Genomic DNA, 20452 nt, shown 5'->3' on the forward strand with positions numbered 1-20452 from the left:
ATCACACACACACACACACACACACACGCTGTAGATCATCCAGGTAACTACAAACAGTATTAAGAATCATTTAATAATTCATAAACTTTTGAACATAGCAATTTTTTTTAATTCAGCTATTTAATTTATTATTTTTTGTCTTTTCGACTATATGTAAAAAATAAAAAAAGATAAAAAAAGATATATAAAAAAAGATATTGTGAAATATCTTATTCAGGACAGTACTAAATAAATAACATGCATTTTGTATGATCCCACTTTAGTTCAAATGATTCACATTTTCATGGAAATTTGACAATATATCTTAAATTTGTAGCAATTACATAACATTTCAACACGTTTTTAAAGGAAAATTGTAGTTTTTATTGTCCATATTCCGTATTTCACCTTCAACTTTGTAGTCCCACTCTAAAGTCTGTCTTGAGCTTTTCTGAGCAGCTCCCAAAGAGAGCACAAAAAGTAACGGTATAAGACGGTTCATTCCTGTGTAAACAAAGTCATTCACATGATCATCCAAATGTGTGATTGTTTACACTTGCTAAAAGATTGTGGAGTTAAACAGTGAAGTAGCCAACTGCCAATATTAAAATAACATTTTGTAAAATTACAATTGTATTGCTAGAAAGAAGTGCTTACCTGTGGTCTGGTTGCCTCACGAGCCAATGAAATAAAATAAATTAAAAAATATTAGCAAAATGTGCCTGTCTGACTTTATATACTCATTCCTACTTAATCCCGCCCACTCGGGTTGCGTCTAAAATGGGAGTTATGTTTCAGTTTCAATGTCACTTTTATAAGACAAACAGCTTTTAATTCAAGCACACATCTGCATTTTTCATTCAATCTTTCTTACCATCAGTTTAATCGGATACACTACTGTAGGGAAATCTCAGACATCCCAGGTAACATCTGAGAAATATAGCACTAATAATAGTAAAGTAAAAACATATAACAATTATTTAATGTTAGAATAAACTCTATTACAATATAACGTATACGGATTCCATACCTACCTATTGTCACTGGTGTGGATGTGTTCACACATTTCCACATCCGCTAAAACCATACTAACAGCGACAACAACATGCCAATCACCTCCTCCAAAGTTTAAAAGAAAATGAATAAAAATGGCAGTAGTCCCTCGAGGATCTACAACTGCTCCATAAAATTGGACATCACTTCTGTGGAGGGAAGGTTAGAGAGAGATAAAGAGTTCAGTTGAGAGGACAAGATAGGATCCAGATGTGTCTGGGGTTACAGATTTAACTTCAGAGAGCTTCAGGTAAGATGTTTGATGTCGAGTTCACTCTACCTCAGCATTCCAGCGACTCATCTGCCACACACATGAGGTCCTTTTGACTGGCTGGAGGCAAAACTTCAGGTCTATTCATCAACCATTGTTTAAGAAACAAATTGGTGTATCCATTTGCAAATAAATTATGTAAAATATCTCACCTCATGTTACACTCATATTTATGCTAAAAATAACTGGTTTGTTTGTCAATCAAAGTTCAGGCGCAACTTTCCTAAATTAACCTATAATGAAAGCAGTACCAGGTATTATGATGGCCATGTTACACATTTTTGAAAGTAAACCTTTAAATAAGTCTACATGCTCAATTTGTTTAGGGTCTACTGTATGTAGAGGCCTTGCAGTATATAAAATGAATACATCAAGCAGCAGTGTATAGATAAAAACTATACACTTTTTTATAACCAAAATGTGTTGTTGAATGAAACAAATGCACTAGTAATGTAAGAACAAAAACAATAAAATAAAAACTAGCCAAAAAAAAAAAAAAAGACAAGACAACAGCATCCAAAGGAATCGGTTTTATTGTTGAACTATTCTCTGTATTTAAAACCCAAAACCAATTGAAAGCATACAACTCAGGGCACCTGTGTTTTGTGACAATGTGGTGTAAGTACAGCCATCCACAACTCAGAGAAAAGACAGTGTACAACCTCAAACCTCAATTTATTTAAACCAAAAACGTTTTATCCTGTGGTCAATGATCAGTGTGTGCCTATTTATTGAAGCAACAGACAATTTTAGTGTCGGAAATTACGGGTGAGTTTGACAATCGAGAAAACTGAGGAAACTCTTCAAAATGCAAATGTAAACATCTAGATAATTTCAAATGGCTGAAATTCTCTGTAATGCATATTTAAGAGATCATGTCTTTGGGCTGGTTTCTAAAACATTAAGTTCATGACCGAATGAAAACATTCTGTCAAAAGACAATATAACCCTGTGTCCAGCCAGCAAAATCAGTCCAGATTACACTGACCAACCTACAAGATCTATGAGGCTGGTTTAGAAAAACGTGAAGTCCAAGGGCAATGATGTCAATCAAGTGGACTAAGTTTAGACTTTTGCTTTTATATTTGTAGCTCTGTTCCTTCCCCATCAATCAATCTCTCTATCTCCACCAGATGTGGAGCTGACAGGTGGGTGAGCATATTCAGCGACGCCCCTGACAGACCCCTTTGAAGGGGCAATGATACTCAATGATACTCTATGACTCCTCGAGGGCTGAACGGTGAAAAAAAATCTTCATAACTGAAATCTGGACAAGCGCCAGGGGGACGGAAGGGGAAATTGAAAATGAAAGGCCGATGACAGTGAAATGGTGCAGAAAAGGGTACCAGCACCAAAGTTGAGTGGCTAGAGGGTTTTTACGAAGCAAACGTAAACCAATTCACATTCAAAGCATAGATTCTTGAGCCTTCAGAAGTCAATTACAATCTTAAGGAAAAGGAACTGCACTCTGGTTCTGCAACCAAACCAACCATTCAAACTTCAATCTAATGAAGCGTTTAGAACTGACGCTCATCATCCACCAAAACCAAGTGAAGGATTAAGAAAAATGAATGGAAGTAAAAGCAAGAAAGCATGCATGTTGGGTGAAGAAAGTGATCAGAACTTGCAACACTATGGTTGAAGTTCTAAGAAACCAGGGTGATATGAAAAAGATCTTTCAGCTGCACTTCTACCTCAAAATGGGCTTGAAAAATTAATTTCTCTCAACATATAAAATCTTTTGAAATTAAATAACAGCATTATTCTGTTTATTATTTACACAACATCCTCAGTGAGAGTTGGGGAAAGACGTTTAATATCAGAAAATATGATCGTTTTACCAGTGGCGCTGAAAGGTTATATTGGACCGCAAAGGGAGATGAGTGGGATGAAAGGAGCTTCGTCCAAGTGCTTTGTCTAAATTTAAGTCCCAGAATGCACTGGGCTCACACAGAGAGTGCTACATGGGTACAACCCATCATCTTCGGCCATCAATCATCATCAAAGTGATGCAGCTCACAGCGTTGGATTGGGCGCATATTCGAGCACGCGGCTGGCATAGGCGTTTAGATCCGACACAGTCAGTGAGGGAGGGGAGGAGTTAAGGATTAGGCATACTAAAACGGCAGGAATACAGGCAAGCACGCCCACTCTCACTGCTGTTTCCGGTGGGATGTACGGTTCAGCCCGAATTCTTGTGGTTTTAGCTGCGAGGCAAACTGCACATCTCGCAGTGCTCGGTGCCGGGTTGGTTCATGAAGGTGCAATGGACGCAGGACCACACAGCCGAAGAGGACTGTGGAAGAGTTGGCCCACCCATTGCATAATCCATAGATCCCGATGCCTGCCCTCCGACTGTGCCTGGGATAAAGAATAAAAATTTAAAAAAGATCAAGACCCACCTTTGATCATAATATCAAAATGGAGATGTTCTCGACAATGAACTCCTTCAAATTATGAAAAAATGAAAAAAGGACTGCGAACGACTACTCACTGCACAGCTGCTCGATTGTTGCCCATTGCTCTGATTTCTTCCAGGTCTGAGCCAATTCCTCATTGGATGTCTTCACTGCATCCAGCAGAAGTCCGATGCTGTCCTGTAGACATAAGAGAGAAGAGGGGTGAAGTTGTCAGGCAAAATAAACGTACTAACGCCCGTTTCACACATACTCCGTCTGCAGTGCGTGTTGCGTTGCGTATGCGGTGCAGGAGCCGCATGCCCTGTTGTGCTTTTACATATGCTGTGTTTGCAGTCTGCAACTGATCCGCTGTTGTATACCACAAACACAGCATTTATTCATTATTTTTTATTTAAAATCCGAAAGTTGTTACTGAACATGGCTCGTCAGATATTGCAATTCTCTTTGTTTACTCTTTCATAGAAGTCAGGTTAACGTACTACATTTAAACAACATTTTATTCAATTAATTAATTCATATTTATATAGCCTAGTACTTTAGATTTAGTTCACACAAATGAAAAAACATTTAAACATAGGTTACAGCCTAAAATTACAAACATTTTAAATTAGAAACTTACAAAAGGCTATTCAAAACAGCATAATCTAGTCTTTTCTTTCGTTTTTAAACCCTTTTAAAAGAAATCCTGCAGGTCATAAATAACTTTGTTTTCCACCTCCAAGAAAGGATGAGTGCTTATTATGGCACGTTTTTTTTTAACCTAAATGCCAGGTAAGGTGTCTTAAGCCATGTGTTGACTTTGAAACAAAAGTAGGATATAATTTAAATGATATGCATCTGTGGTGAAATTACTAGATTTTCACGTCAGTACATGTTTATTTTAATGCGAACAATGTTCTGTCACTTTAATGCAGCAGTGCAGCACAGCAAAAAATAGACTCGGTACGAAAACGATCGCCGCACTGCTGCAGACGCACTGCACCTGGAATGGACTGAAGGACAGCATCCGCGTGCAGTGTGAAAGCTGTAAACCGTTAACATGGGTGCGCAAAAAAATATATACCGCATACGCACTACAGACAGAGTATGTGTGAAACGGGCGTAACTTCTTAATAAGATTAAGTTCCCTCTTGACAAAAAACAAGTATAGTAGTAGTATAGTACAACAAAAAAAACTCACCTGTAAGGGCATGACCTCATTGGTGACAAGAAAGAGGAGCAGGTGGAAATCTGAGACGATGCCCAGGAAGGAGGAGGAGGAGGGACACTGGGAAAGATACGTCGCTAAACTGTGGAAGTCCTGCGCACACACACATTCTTAAGTGAATATTTAGCAAAGAACTACACATCTAGGACAGGGGTCCCCAATCTCGGTCCTGGAGGGCCGCTATCCTGCAGAGTTTAGCTCCAACCCCATTCAAACACACCTGAAACAGCTAATCAATGCCGTACTAGGTCCTATAAAGGCATTGATTAGCTGGTTCAGGTGTGTTTGATTGGGGTTGGAGCTAAACTCTGCAGGACAGCAGCCCTTCAGGACCGAGATTGGGGACCCCTGATCTAGGAGCTAGGACTCTACTTTGACCACAGTAAAAAAAAAAAAAAAAAGTTAGAATAAAATTAAAAGTAGTTTCATGTGCAATGCCAGGCTTATTCATCTTCACCAACAGAAGCTGACAGACGTATCTAGATATGACAGACCAAAAATAAAATACCTGAGTCTCTCCCAAAGCGTCTCTGTTTTCGATGGGGAAGCGAAGAGTAGAGGAGAAGGTGAAAACAGGGTCTTTTGGAAAAGTGGTGGTGATCTGAAACAGAGGGTTAAACAGCACTGACTATGACAGCATTCATTTATTTTAGTATTAAATGAAGTTTAAAGTTCAGTGGGTCAATCAGGAATTTGGGCCATTGGTTTACAGCCAGTTTGATGCCATGTATGATTGCAGTATTGATTTAGAGATGAGGGGTGCCATGAGTAAAATAGGATGGGAACCACTTGTCTAGTGTTATCGGTGCAAATGTGGTTGTAACAACATGACAGCTACTCACGTCAATGATCAAGTACTCCACCGGCAGTGGTCGGGCTAAATGCGTGATGTCATTGCCGAATTTGTCTGTATCCTGGAGGTGAAGAAAAGATTTGGAAATTTGAACCTTTTCATTCCTGGCTGACAACTAATCACTGCATTCCAGTGGCAGAGGTGATGCTGATAAGACTGTTTACGCCCAAAGCAAGACATATTAACTTCCAAGTTTCAAGAAATGTTTAGATAAAAGAAAGCTCAGATTGTTAAGAGACATCAGTTAAAACCTGCAGGTGATATGATCATGGCTACAGTTACATGCTGGAACAAAAATGAAAATGTAAAGCGAGAGGCAAAAAAAACTTGAAACGACTTAAAAGTGTGTGACTATGACAGTTCTGAAAATGTAGGTTTATACTTCTGTTCAAAGGTTTAGTGTCAGTACGATTCTTATTTCATAATGATGTGTGAAAAACATTTTAATTTAGTACCTTATAGAAGACATCAGGGACGTACTGCTCAGTGCTGGACTCTTTGGCATAGCCCAGTTCAGGAGCATCTCTGCAGGGCAGTAGACACTCATCCCTCACCAGAGCCATGCACTGATTGGACACCTGATAACCCTCAAAGTGCACCTGGTTATCGGGACCGCCTGCCAAAACAAAAAATACTAAACCTGTTCATTTTTCTCAGGTACCAATAAGATTTACTCTGCAAAAATGGACAGCATTGGACTGAAACAGACACTGATTTATCAGCCTTGAAGCAAATACCACACAGGCTTTGACACAACAAAATGCCTTAATTTATCACCTCACTGTGAACAGCAGCAGTAAATCTTGTGCAAAGGAGGACACTGCGTACCTGTTGCCACCACTGTGACAAACTTGGATCCAAAATGGCCTTCTGGAGAAAGCCGACACGCATTGCCATGTTGATTCTGGAAGTGTCCAGCTGTAATGCACTCCTCTGCACTCAGGAAGTATGAATCCTAGACAGTTGAAACATATCCATTGGTCAATAACGATATTGGAACACACCGTAGTTAGACTCATCTTTCATTTGCCAACTTGCCTTGTTTCTGGTGTAGCGGACGGTACCTATCCTGGTGTCCTCTGACAGAAGATCTGTGAAAATCCACCCCACCTGAAAGAATAGCTGATATTACTAATCAAAAACAGCTTTACTACATCAGGAAGCTGTTCCACATGCTCAGGCAGAAACATGGGACACTATCATCCATCAGCTAGTAACTTGAAAGTATCATATGGAAGTCATAGAGGTGTGGAGAGAGAGGAACTCTAAGAATCCCAAAAGAGAGCCTCATGGGATGAATGACTACACTATGACAGATCTACACTTAAAACATCCAGCCTTCCACATATATACACTATATTGCTAAAAGTTTTGAGACACCTGCCGTTGCATACACATGAACTTTAATGACATCCCATTCTTAATCCATACTATGGTTCAGTATGGAGTTGGCCCACCCTTTGCAGCTGTAACAACTTCAACTCTTCTAGGAAGGCTTTCCACAAGGTTTAGGAGTGTGATTATAGGATTTTTTTTATATACTTCTCGAAGCGCATTTGTGAGGTCAGGTACTGATGTTGGACAGGAAGGCCTTCCTGGCAATTCGTCTCAAAGGTGTTCTATCGAGTTGAGGTTAGGCCTCTGTGCAGGTCAGTCAAGTTCCTCCAATACTAAACTCGCTCATCCATGTCTTCGTGTTGAACAGGAAAGGGCCATCCCCAAACTGTTGCCACAAAGTTGGAAGCATTAAATTGTCCAAAATGTCTTGGTTTTTCATGAAGCGTTAAGGGTTCCTTTCACTGGAACGAATGGTCCACTTTTGTAATGACAGTTTGGCTATTAACTTTTAAACACATCATTATATTTAAAGGGGGGGTGAAATGCTGTTTCATGCATACTGATCCTTTTACACTGTTAAAGACTTGGAATCCCATACTAAACATAGACAAAGTTTCAAAAGTTAAGGTGGACGTTTGATGGGAGTATTTCTTTGTCAAAAATACTACTTCCGGTTAGTCATAAGTTTCGGCAAGTTTTTTGAGATCATGCGTCCCCTTTGACGTTAATGGGGGCGGAATTTCCTTGTATGGGCCTTACGGACAATTCTACAGGAAGCGCGTGAGAGAGAGAGAGGGAGAGAGCGAAAGTAACAGGCTACGCCCATCAAAGCGCTGGCTTGTAGGCTACGCTGCACAGGTAATGTGCACATAACAATGTCACCAAAAAAGTGCGTTTTTGGTTGCTAGACCAAGAGAGTCCTGCACAGATTCGCCAAAACCCCGCGTTAAGGCAACAGTGGATGTAATTTGCTTTTCCGGATCAGCAACTGAGTTGCGCGAATGTTTATATCTGTTCGCTGCATTTCGGTGCCGACTGTTTCATAAACAAGGCCCAGCTCGACGCCGGATTTTCCCAATCGCCTAATGCTGAAGGATGGAGCAGTCCCAACGTTAGAAGGGTGAGTGAGACTGCTTCAAATGTCTGTTTTTTTTTTAGTCCGCTTACTGTCTACACAAACCACGCGTAAACACACAAACACACGTGCACAACTGCACTTCCCACATGTACACCTTCAAAGACAAAAATACGACGATATAATTCAAGTATAAATATGTAAATAACACAAGCCGCTAAGCATATTATATAGTTAGTGTATAACTTGTACCACATACAGACGTCCTGCTCTAGTCGTTTTTGCTGCTGCTCCTGTTCAACTGCAGCCTCTGGGTCTGATTCCAGATCATAGATGTATGGCTGTATCTGATTAAAAGCCATATTTTTATTTTGAATAAAGTTTTTTTCCCGCTGTTAGGGATGACGCACTCGACTCAACACAATAGCAGCGCGCTGCTGCACACGTCATTATTTAGCTCCGCTCACACGACACGCCCCCACCCGCTCGGCTTTTTTCGGAAAGACTCGGAACAGCGCATCTTTCTTATATAATTATTAAAAAAAATAAAGACTTTTCGGAGATATGCAGGATGCAATGCTACTCTATAGGTACTCAAGATTGACATGACACTGACTGAAACTGAGTGTTTCACCCCCCCTTTAAATTGCACATGAGCAAAGTCTCTGCATTAAAGACCCACGAATGGCAGATCAACAACATGCTACCACATTTCTCTCCGATACGGAAGGAAATTAAATTGAATGTGGAGGATTTGAACTGTGACGATGACTGACAGGGTAGTTTAAATGGTGACGGGATGCATGTAACTAAGCAACATAGTCCGTTAAAGATGACGAATAGTATGTCCCAAAGCTTGCATACTCTTCTGCTACACACTAAAAGTATGTACTTTTTCTTCACAAAAAGAGTACATACTATTAGGTTGCAGTATAAGTAGGTGAATTGGGACTCAGAAAACATGTAATTTACTAGAGGTTCAGACAAAATATGTGCAAAACTAATAAATCTACAATGGTATTTCAGTGATACTACAATAAAACTGCCCTTTATTTGGGTTGTAGTCTTTGTTTTGAATGAAGAAGACTGGCGTAATTAAGCCTAATGGTTCTGATGAGAGCAACCTTAGAATGTGTTAAGCTTTTTGTGATTAAAGCAACCCTGCTCTCTCCTCTCCCTCAAGCGGACCATTTTAAATCCTGTTGTCTTTAATAACTTGGGTAAAATGTTAATTCTTTCATGAACTACTATTTACCCAATATTTAAGAGGAATGGAAAAGGTATCTCACCTTCCGTAGACCAAGTTTTGCAGCAATCTCCTCAACTGCTTCTGCCTTGGGATCTTCAATCAATTCCAAGCTGTTCTGGGTCCCAATCTGAGTCATAGCACACAGGTTTCAAAGGAAGAGAACATGAAGCAGCAAATAAATACTTGACCTTTTTGAATCAAATAGTTCCATACATGCATAATTAAGGAACTAGAGCAATACTGCTGTACTTTATTAATCATCCAAGTGACAATTTGTATTAAATGGCTTTTTTAATTAATTAATTTATTCCTTCAACAAATGTCATTTCTATAAAAAAATAAAAAGGCCTGGAAAACCTGGATATGCGGTAATTTTAAAAGTGTGATTCCTTGAATATTTTGGAATTAAAAAATAAAAGCTAAAAGTCATGGGCAATTTTATTATGAATATACATTTTTGTCAACCTCTAAAATTTGATTAGGCAGAAAATACTATTGTGGGGGAGAAAAAGCCTTGTAATCACAAATTGCTGGAAAAATGGTAAAACCTGGAATTATTTTATTATTTTAATTCTTATTAAAATGTCATTATTTTGATATATTATGACTAAGTTTTCATAAATAAAGCTCAAAAATGTGCTTATTTGTCATTTCAGCAGAAGTACCAGAAAAATCTTTTGGGGCCCTCACATTTCGTCTGAGAATGGGGAGCCAAACTATAAATATTAAGTCTTCTAATGCCCTCTTGTGTTTATCTATTCCTAGTGCACATAACACACAATAGCTTAGAGAATCAGTCACTCAAAATTACAAAAACATACTTGTTTTACAGTGCTATTGTTGTGTTTGCAGTAAAGGAAGATGGGCCACTGATTCTGTGTTAGGCCTGAGTCTCTCACCTGAGGAGGTTCATAAATGGCAGCAACCTCTGCTCGAAGGCCAAGAGGGATGTCTTTGTGCTCAGTGTAGCGTCCATACAGGTACCCCATCCGCTGGTTACCCGTCTTCCTCCAAAAGTCAAGGAAACGGTCAGCAATGGTGTGGTTCTCAAACATGATGTTGTCCACATGTCGATATTTCTGCAACAAGAATTTTGCAGATCAAAACATGGTCATAAATGACACTGCACCTTAGCATTAATTTACCCACCTGAGCATAAAACAGAGAAGTAGAGAGTGATTAGATGAAAGTACGGATGTTTATGACACAGACGGAGAGGAGCTGGGTACCTGTCTGTTGAGAGTGATGGCGCTGGGTTGGCACTTGGTACAGATGCCCTCTGGCCAGGGCGGATGACCCTCACAGCCGGATTTAATCTTACAGCTGATATTTTCAAGTGCCACAAACTTCCCCCTGAGAGACAGGAAAACTTTATTACATTTCTTAATCAATCTTATTCAGGTAAGAGCGGAGAGTTCCCAGAAGCACTAACTTGTCTGCTCCACCCGTGAGTTTCCGGATGTAGGCGTGGAAGGACATGTGCTTGACTGGTGGGTCGAGGTGGTTAAGATAGTCTTCATCAAAAGGCTATTAAAACAGAAAATGGAAAATTAAACAGCAAATTCACTTCAGTGAAATTTTGATCAGTCTTAACTGCTGTATTGTAATCTATGCTCTCTGATAGACATCTAGGTTAGACCAGTGGTCCTCAACCTTTTAGACTTCATGGCCCCTCATTATGTAGACAAAAATATTGAAGTACTTCTGCTATAATGACAAAGCTGCTTATTTTCAAACTTTTTACATTAACAGAAACTAGGAGAGTCAACTGACAATATATTAAAATAATTGTAATGATTACATAACTTTTTGTTAAAGGGTTAGTTCACCCAAAAACGAAAATTCTGTCATTAATTACTCACCCTCATGTTGTTCCAAACCTGTAAGACCTTTGTTCATCTTCAGAACACAAATGAAGATATTTTTGGTGAAATCCATGAGCTTTCTGACCCCTCCATAGACAGCTATTTAAATTACATTTTCAAGGCCCAGAAAGGCCCAGAAAGATAGTAAAAACATCATTCAAGATGTCCATGGGACTCTACCCTTGAAACCTACATTTTATGAAGCGACAAAAAATCTTTTTGTGTACAAAAACAAAGAAAAATAACTTTATTCAACAATAACAATTACTAGTCTGTGTCAGTCTCCTACGCAGTGACGCAGGAGCTGCGCTGTATTTAAAACGTAAACTGCATAGTAGACTAACACAGACGTGAAAAAATTGTTGAATAAAGTCGTTATTTTCAGTTTGTTTTGGTGCACAAAAAGTATTCTTGTCGCTTCATAAAATGACGGTTTCAAGGGTGGAGTCCCATGGACATCTTGAATGATGTTTTTACTATCTTTCTGGGCCTTTAAAATTTTAATTAGAAAACTGTCTATGCGGGGGTCGGAAAGCTCTCGGGATTTCATCAGAAATATCTTCATTTGTGTTCTGAAGATGAACGAAGGTCTTAAAGGTTTGGAACGACATGAGGGGGGAGTAGTTAATGACAGAATCTAGTCTAACCCTTCAATATATTTATATGACATTTCCATTTTTTGTGATTGAGATAAATTTATCTTAAATTCACAAACTTGGCAGTTTCTCAGATATTTCTACTCAACATATTGTTGGGGGGGGGGGGGGGGGAGCAAAAATGAAAATTCCATGTCTTTTTCAGATTTTACACTTTTCCAGGTCTAGAAATCACACTTTTATAATCTTATATCCATATTTACAATCATATATTATATTTTATAATCAAAATATCCTATTTTCTGAGACTGTGGGGACCCAGACAAATAAAAATAAGATGCGGGCTTTCGTCTTGATTAGTTTTTAGCTTATTTTAAGTCATCTTGAGTCCCCCCTGCAAGTTTGCTGAGGACCCTTGTATGAGACCCATCTTCCAATCAGTATTCTAGTATCCTAGTATCCCTTGGAGCAATCACAAGTTCTTACCTCTAAAGGTACGCAGTGCACACATTTCCCCATGAGACCATGCCGGCACCTGAGAAACAAAGACAGAGTAAGACTTGTAAACATACACAGTAAAAATATACTGAATACTAAATGAATAATTCAATAAGCTGCACATTGCAATCGCTTGCAATAGTATGACCTGAAAATAACTTTGAAAATCCACTAGGACTTGAGAACAATATATGCAACATAGATAAGAACTGTTTCCGAGGTAGTGTGGAAAGAAAAGCAGACTCACAGCTGGGGGTCTCTGTTTCTGTAGATCTTTCCCTCCTGTTTGGACAGATACTGGTCAATTTCATCCTCTGGGATCTGAGGTGCAGAGTGTGAGCGGGATAAGGAAGATGAAGATGAGGAGGAGGAAGGAAAGGAGGGGTAGGAAGAAGAGGTGTGGGGCTGAGCTGTGTCCATGTTCTCACTGGAGGGCCCAGCTGACGATGGGTAAAGAAAAAGCATGTCGCCATGCCTAAAAGACAAAGAAAAACAACTCAGTCGTGTTTACTTGTGCACAGGTACCCAATATCTCACAGCTGCACACTTACTTGATTTTCAGTAGGCTGAGGGTCTTGTTCTGTGACAGGATCTCTCCAGTCTTGTTCCGGTTCAGGTAGATCGAAAAACCGTTTGAACTGAAGCCAAACTCATTGGCAACCTGGAAAGAAAGTAACAAAGGATGTTAGAAACAAGCAGCTAACAAGTGTTTCCATTTTATTCCTGGTGATAGAATTAATATAACTGCAGCACAGTTGTTCTTGGTCTGTGTAATCCTCCTTTTGGAGCCTCTAATTAGATAATAAAGTTGATGCGTTAAATAAGGGATCCATCCAAATGTGTGGTGTCAGTCATGATTATATGACTTTCAGAGACTGAAAGTTGCAGTGATGACTGCACTGCAGGACTTTGAGTCTCTAAAGCCATGCAGATAAACACATTACACAAATGAAGTTATGAGAGTAGAGTGCTTGTGAGAAAGAATTTGAGACAAGAGAGATGCACATACATAACATAAGCATCTATTAAACAATTAATAAGCTACTAGATCTTGTGTGATCACTCCCTGCATTATAAAGACAAAATCAGGATAAAAATACTAACAAAAATTACAACCACTCAAAAGTTTGGGGTTAGTAGGTTTAGTGTTTTGAAAGAAATATTTTATGCTAGCCAAGGCTGCATTTATTTGATTAGAATATAGAAAATATCAATCAATTTAATACTTTTATTTAAATTTTATTTAATACTTTCAATAAAACACAAATTTCATTGACCTCAAACTTTTAAAAGGTACTGTGCACAGGAAAGAGATAAAGAGATCGAGAACTAATCCATATGAATCAATCTGTTTATTCCAAAGAGACTTGATTGCTTTATATGATGAACGAAAGTCTTATGGGATTGGAACGACATTAGGGTGAGTAAACAATGACAGAATTGTCATTTTTGGGTAAACTATCTCTAAGTGTACTGACCTACTTCTGATTTATTCATCCAAAAATTGACAAATTGTGACATTCTGCACTATACAGTAAATTCCATTTTTATAAATGAATTCTGCAATTCCGTCAATGTTTTCTGCATCAGCCCTAATTTAATGCAATGATAAATGAATTTAAGATGTTCTCCTCTTATTTAAGACATTATGGCCTTAAAGGGTTACTTCAGCAATTAGCATAGGGCTTTGTATCTGTAGAAACCCTGGAGTATATTCAAATGATTGTGCTTTCCCCCCTCATATCCCCCTGAGACAAGAGATTTATGCATTATATTTCTGGAAAAATTCCTCCTATGATGCAAATTGACGATATTTGCATCATAGGAGGAATGTTTGCTCAAAGGCTAAAGACTACAGCCAGCAGAGGGAGCCATTTCCGCATGTTTTGAACCCAGGCATGGGAGACTACACTCAGCTGGCAGGGAGAGCTCAGGTCGCAGCTACAGGCACTCATTTATACGGAGCTGTGGTGAGCAATGTAAGTCTTTGACGTGAGGGGCGGCACTGGGGCGGCAGTGGCTCAGTGGTTCATGTAGGTTGTCTACAAACCAGAAGGTTGGTGGTTCAATCCCCGGTTCCACCTGACCAAGTGTCGAGGTGTCCATGAGCAAGACACCTAACCCCAGCTGCTCCCGATGAGCTGGATGGCGCCTTACATGGCTGACATCACCGTCAGTGTATGAATGGGTGAATGTGAGGCAAAAAAGTAAAGCGCTTTGGATAAAAGCGCTATATAAATGCAGTCCATTTACTTTGAAATTCTCAAATTAATTTCTATATAAGTTAAGCTTGCAAAGGCATGAACTGAAACGCGCCAGACTGAACTCGCGTTGTGAATGTATGCCGCGAGTGTAGTCGCGATTACCTCAGCTCTCATCACGAGAGCTCATTTATCTCACTCCTGCAGTTAGTGCTCAGTGCTGTGATACTGGCGTGTGACTCACTCATTATATTGAACACACACGTTCAGTTTTTAATTGTAGTGTCTTCTCCAACTCAGTCACAGTAGCGGTGGCTTTGGGAATGGCCTCACAGGGCAGCGAAGCATTCTGGGAATTGTAGTCTTTCATCCCCATGAGACAAAAATACATTTTCTGCCTTTTCTCAGTCTAGAAGGCACCAAATTCAAAAATAATTTCACATTTCTACTACATTGATGACCCAGTTTAAATACAGATTCATCTTCCCAGCGCTGAAGTACCCCTTTAAGTTGTGGAAGGTAAAATTTAAGACGTAAAGACCCGCTGAAACCCTGCTAGAGATGCGTTTTTTAAACGTTTAACTTAAGCCTTGTACTTTTCGACACTGCAAAAGATGAGCAACACAAGCACAATAGAAGTTTACATAGAAAAGCGATGAATAAGTAGCGCTGTGGAATGTAAACATTCATTCTGTATGAACTCATTTTCCAAAGTGAACTTACTCATAGCTTGAAAAGTGTAACATACTACCCGGTTAATGACATATTCAACGTGAAAATATTTTTAAAATGCATTTTGTATTTCTTTTGATCCAAGCGCCAGAACACAAGATGAGCAAGCACACATTTATCACTCAGAGGGCATAGCTAGACTCTCCAACTTCTCTGTGTCTCTTTGTTGCCATTTAATGCCGAAATCAAACGTTGAGATGGTCTCAATTGATCGCTGACTCACTCTCTGCCTTCCTGCTGAGAGACATGAATCTTTAATGGGCCCTGCAGTGTCTACACCAGGCAAACACAAACCCTCTGCCTGTCTCAAAACAGCCCACAGCACCTTCAACTAAAAAAAACATCCAAATTCCTCTATGACATATATTCATATAAATATAATCCTAATGACAATTTAAGCTATCAAAATCAAGACATAGATAAGATATAAGGTTGTCATGAGGTAACATGTTGAAATAGTTTGTCTGCACTTATTCTGAATATTGATTACCTACTAAACATACAACTAAATAGATCTAGAAATAGAATATTATGAGACGTTAGACAACAAATAAAAAGTAGTAATTTTGCATTTTAAAAAAAAGTACATTGTTTTTGCCATTTTATTTCAGTTTTAGCTAAATTAAAATGTGAATTGTTGTTGTTTTTTTATTTTATTTAAAGCAACAAATGCTTTTTTTTTCTCCTTTTGGTTTCAGCTAGTCTTGTATAGCCAGACCATCAGACTGATAGTAGAAGGTCTAGACTCCATTGTAGTTTTCATTGGCTAAGGACCGCCCAAGCCAACATATGACCACCAACATGTAAAGCAAACAATCACATTTTGTTTGGTTCCGCATCATGTTTAAGGGCGTGAAAAAGTAAAGTCAATGTCCCTATGATAACAGGCAAGCGTGCATCTAATAAATGATTAATTCAATAAAGTTGTGCAGGTTTTCTTTAACAATGGTGCAGCGAACTTCAAAAACGTTTGAAAATCCAGCATTTAGCTGATCCTTATAAGTGCTCACTGTCACAGTTGTAAACGTTTTAGCTTTCCTCTTCCATGAAAGGGTTTGGCATCACAACGGCTTTGTTTTATGGGCAGACTGCTAAAGAAGGCAACAGACACGTCTCCTGGAAATCATGTAGAATTTAACCAATCAGATGACGAGTACAAAACTCCCATTTGTGTGCACCAGACGTTCGGCCAAGTTTCTAATTTTCGAGACTAGGGGTGAGTCTCCATCAGCTCCCTAGTTTAGTTGTCAGGGCACTGATCAGGGAGTCAGCCCATTGACTTATGTCCTGATCAGTGCCCTGACTAGTGAACTAGGGAGCTGATTGAGACGCAGGGCAATTTTCAGCAAACTATATTAACCCTGCTATAATCATTTTATATTTTGGTCATTTAAACGGATTTTGGGACTAAGCTCTGGTTCATTTCTGACTCTGAAGAAAGCACAACGCCCAACAAGCTTTGCACCACAGAAGAGATGCGTGTCACAGCGGCCCACATTATGCAGCATATGGACATAGGTCTCCTTTTTCAGAGCTGCCCTTATTAATAAACCAACATTCAGCACTCCGCACTCAGCAGGAGTAAGAGTCTGTGCTGCCACTATTAATGACTCACAGAATCTGATGTTGTTGTAGTGCTATTCTCAGCTTCTTTCTAGACAGGCTATGAATAACCATTGCATAAGTGCAGAGGCAGACAATGGATACAATCTGTGGTGAATAGTAACACCTATTCTGTCATAATTATAGTGAAGGGTGAGCAAATAAATATGACAGTAATAAATTCAATATTTATTTGAATGAAGATTTAAATATTTTGCTACAGTCAACTTAAAGGATTAGTTACTTAACTAAGTAAAATGAAAATTATCCCATGATTTACTCAGCCTCAAGACATCCTAGGTGTATATGACTTTCTTCTTTCTGATGAGCACAATGAGAGTTGTATTAATAAATATCCTGACGTTTCTATGCTTTATAATGGCAGTGAACAGGACCCACGAGTTTGAAGACAAAAAAAGCACATCCATCCATCATAAACGTAATCCACATATCTCCGGGGGGTTAATAAAGGGCTTCTGAAGCGAATTGATAAGAGTTTTGTGCGAAAAATATCTATAATTAAAAAGTTATAATGTAAAATATCTAGCTTCCCTCACACTGCCTTCTGTATTCAACTTGAAGAAGTTGTAGCTGGCGCAGCGTAAACGTTTTGAACTGATAGCGTTCGTCTGAAAAAAGAAAGTCATATATACCCGGGATGGCTTGAGGGTGAGTAAATCATGAGGTAATTTTCATTTGGTTACAAGTTAACTAATCATTTAATCTGCTTGGCTAAAAAGGATTAATTTATTAAATAAATGCAAATGAAAGAAGTCTCACATGCTCACAAAGGCTGCATTCATTTGATAAAACAGTAATATCATGGGAAAAAATTACAACAAAAATAGCTGTTTTGTAATACATTTTAAAATGTGATTTATCCCTGTGACGGTAAAGCCATGATTCTTCTGAAATCATTCTAATGTGCGTATTTGGTGCTCAAGAAACATTTTGTATTATTATCATCAATGTTGAAAATAGGGGTGCTGGTTAATCATTTTGTAGAAACAATTTTCTTCCTAGATTTTTCGATGAATAGGATGTTCAAAAGAACAGCATTTATTGAAAATAGAAATCTTATACCAATAATAATATAATATTGCAGTGCAGCCATACTGTCAATAAAAGGTTTAAAGGAGACAGTTGTACAGCTTTTATCTTTTCATTACATATGAGGGGGGGAAACAATACAGAGCACAAAGCACAGAGTAAGGTCTGGTCTAGGGCAAAAAAATTCAATTTTCTCTGTACCTTCTTAAGGAAAGCTGCAGCTGTCTCACGCTTTGTTGAGGTGATTTTTTTCATTCCATCTGGTGACTGGACACGGATGATCTGTCAATGAGCAAATATAAGAAAAGGGAAGTTTATGGTTAGTGGAAAATACAAACAATAAAACATGCAAACTTTGAATAGACAACCACTCTCTACAGGCATAATGCAAAAGTTAAATAGGGCAGTTCATTGCAGAGAATGAAGTCTAGCTCCCCATCTCTGGATGTAATTTGGGCATAATGGATGGAGCTAGAAGTTCCAACCACATCATAAGCCTATTCCTACCCATTACTCCATCCCTCTACCCATTAGATCCACAGAGGTGGAGCTGGACTAGGTCAAATTCAAACCATGACGTCCAGAGAGGTGGCGCTGTCATTTGGCTCTGCAATGAGCACCACTTGGGTTAAATCTGCACAAGAGCACAACTATTAACGAATCCAAAACAAGCCAGTACGAATACGACAAAACAGGTGGTTGGAGGGGAAACCATTGGCATTTGAACCTCAAAGCAATTCAGAGGTCTTCGCATGATACACGTCTCCACATTTTACCAAATTACATATTATTGTTAAGTATTACCATAAAAACACAGAGCTACACTCCTGGTCTCAACCGCTTTCTCTTAATACAAAAGCAAAACAAAATACCAAGTGCCATTCAAAACACTTTAATAAGTTACTCAATGTCAACTCACTTCCCAGATATAAAACTATAAGAAACGCAACAGTTTTAAACAATTCTAAGTTAACTGAGGTCACATGTTAATATCTCAACAAGTAATTTAGATGAAAGACATCTAACGTTAGAATTTAATAAGCAGACATTAACTTACACTGACATATCTTGTCTTCAATAACCTGTGCCAAGCCAAATAAAGTCAGCCTCAACCGAAATAACAAACCTCAGCAGTAAATCACAAGTTAACGAGTCAGATGAGTGGTGAACACATACATAAATGTGTTTTTGTTGTTAATGCGTTTCTGGACCATTCTGGCTGAGTATGATCATTAGCATCATGCTAACAATTCTGCTGCCTCATCACTGGATGACAGACTTCACTTAAACTGCCAACATACACACGCAGACTGACACTTACTATGTTTTCTGCCATGTTCATGGGATGAAACGTCCCTCTTGATGTCGCCGAAATGAGACTTGACGTAAATTAGTATCGCTGTTTTTGTGATCTGCTCGGGTCTATGCAGCGATGCCAAACTCACAGAGCCGGTGCTACATCTATATGAGTCCGGGCTATGACGGAATCATGCTTAAAGTCACCGGATAGAAACTAGGAGATATATGTTATGTTCCAGTATATCTTATTGTTTGTATTTTTCATTTTTTTTAAAGAAATTGCATATAAAGCCTATTTTTCCCCCAAAAGATTAGGAATTTTATATAATATTATTATTATTATTATTATTATTATTATTATTATTATTATTATTATTATTATTATTATTATTATTATTATTATTATTATTATTATTATTATTATACAGTTTTTAAAGTTCACGTCATTTTGTAGTCACATTTTGTAGTCACATTTTCAATAGCTTTTGTTTTTGTGGAATTTTTCATGTTATAATAGTTTTTATTTACTTGCTTATTTGTGATGGCATGTGTGTGTGTGTGTGTGTGTGTGTGTGTGTGTGTGTGTGTGTGTGTGTGTGTGTGTGTGTGTGTGTGTGTGTGTGTGTGTGTGTGTGTGTGTGTGTGTGTGTGTGTATTGATGTAGGTGGGTGTATATGCCACATTATATTACACACACACACACACACACACACACACACACACACACACACACACACACACACACACACACACACACACACACACACACACACACACACACACACACACACACACACACACACACACACACACACACACACACACACACACACAGCCTTATTTATTATTTATTTTGAATAGAGGCATATAGAATATTTATTATTTATTTCTTTTATTTTGAATAGATGCAGTTTTATCTATTACCAAAGTAGAAAGCAAAACCACTCTCTTATTAAATTATATATTTTATTTTATATATTATATTTCTTATATACAGTTATTTTTATATATATTTTTGTACTCGTCTATTGATTATATCCAAACATTATGTACTATTATTTTTACAAAAATGCTTATTTATTTCCCAACCCATGGACTACTTACACTGATATCAGAAGCATGAAAAAAAACAAGCAAATAATTGTTTCTCTTTTTTTCAAGCTT

The 20452-nt window shown here is 38.4% G+C and overlaps 1 protein-coding gene across 1 annotated transcript; it reads right to left on the reverse strand.

The window, feature by feature from the left end:
• Positions 1-1818: 1818 nt before the first annotated feature.
• Positions 1819-19466, reverse strand: nploc4 (NPL4 homolog, ubiquitin recognition factor). The gene is made up of 17 exons (XM_067430451.1): positions 19311-19466; positions 18191-18271; positions 12956-13065; positions 12652-12879; positions 12393-12441; positions 10878-10972; positions 10675-10798; positions 10345-10524; positions 9486-9572; positions 6822-6893; positions 6612-6738; positions 6239-6399; positions 5773-5844; positions 5439-5531; positions 4904-5023; positions 3798-3900; positions 1819-3664 (listed from the first exon to the last, which is right to left on the reverse strand). The coding sequence occupies exons 1-17, from the start codon at positions 19329-19331 to the stop codon at positions 3507-3509; spliced, it is 1881 nt and encodes a 626-aa protein (XP_067286552.1). The 5' UTR covers positions 19332-19466; the 3' UTR covers positions 1819-3506.
• Positions 19467-20452: the final 986 nt, after the last annotated feature.

Source organism: Pseudorasbora parva, chromosome 21 (assembly GCF_024679245.1).
Source record: "Pseudorasbora parva isolate DD20220531a chromosome 21, ASM2467924v1, whole genome shotgun sequence".
In the NCBI taxonomy this organism is placed as follows: Eukaryota; Metazoa; Chordata; class Actinopteri; order Cypriniformes; family Gobionidae; genus Pseudorasbora; species Pseudorasbora parva.

What these genes read in the sequence shown, in the direction of transcription:
- nploc4 (XM_067430451.1), bottom strand. Translation starts at nt 19,331, where the DNA reads ATGAACATGGCAGAAAACATA. An exon ending in CTCACGGGTGGAGCAGACAA is followed by an intron (nt 10,799 to 10,877) that starts GTTAGTGCTTCT and finishes CCTGTCTCTCAG; the next exon opens with GGGGAAGTTTGTGGCACTTG. An exon ending in CAAAACTTGGTCTACGGAAG is followed by an intron (nt 6,894 to 9,485) that starts GTGAGATACCTT and finishes CTATTCTTTCAG; the next exon opens with GTGGGGTGGATTTTCACAGA.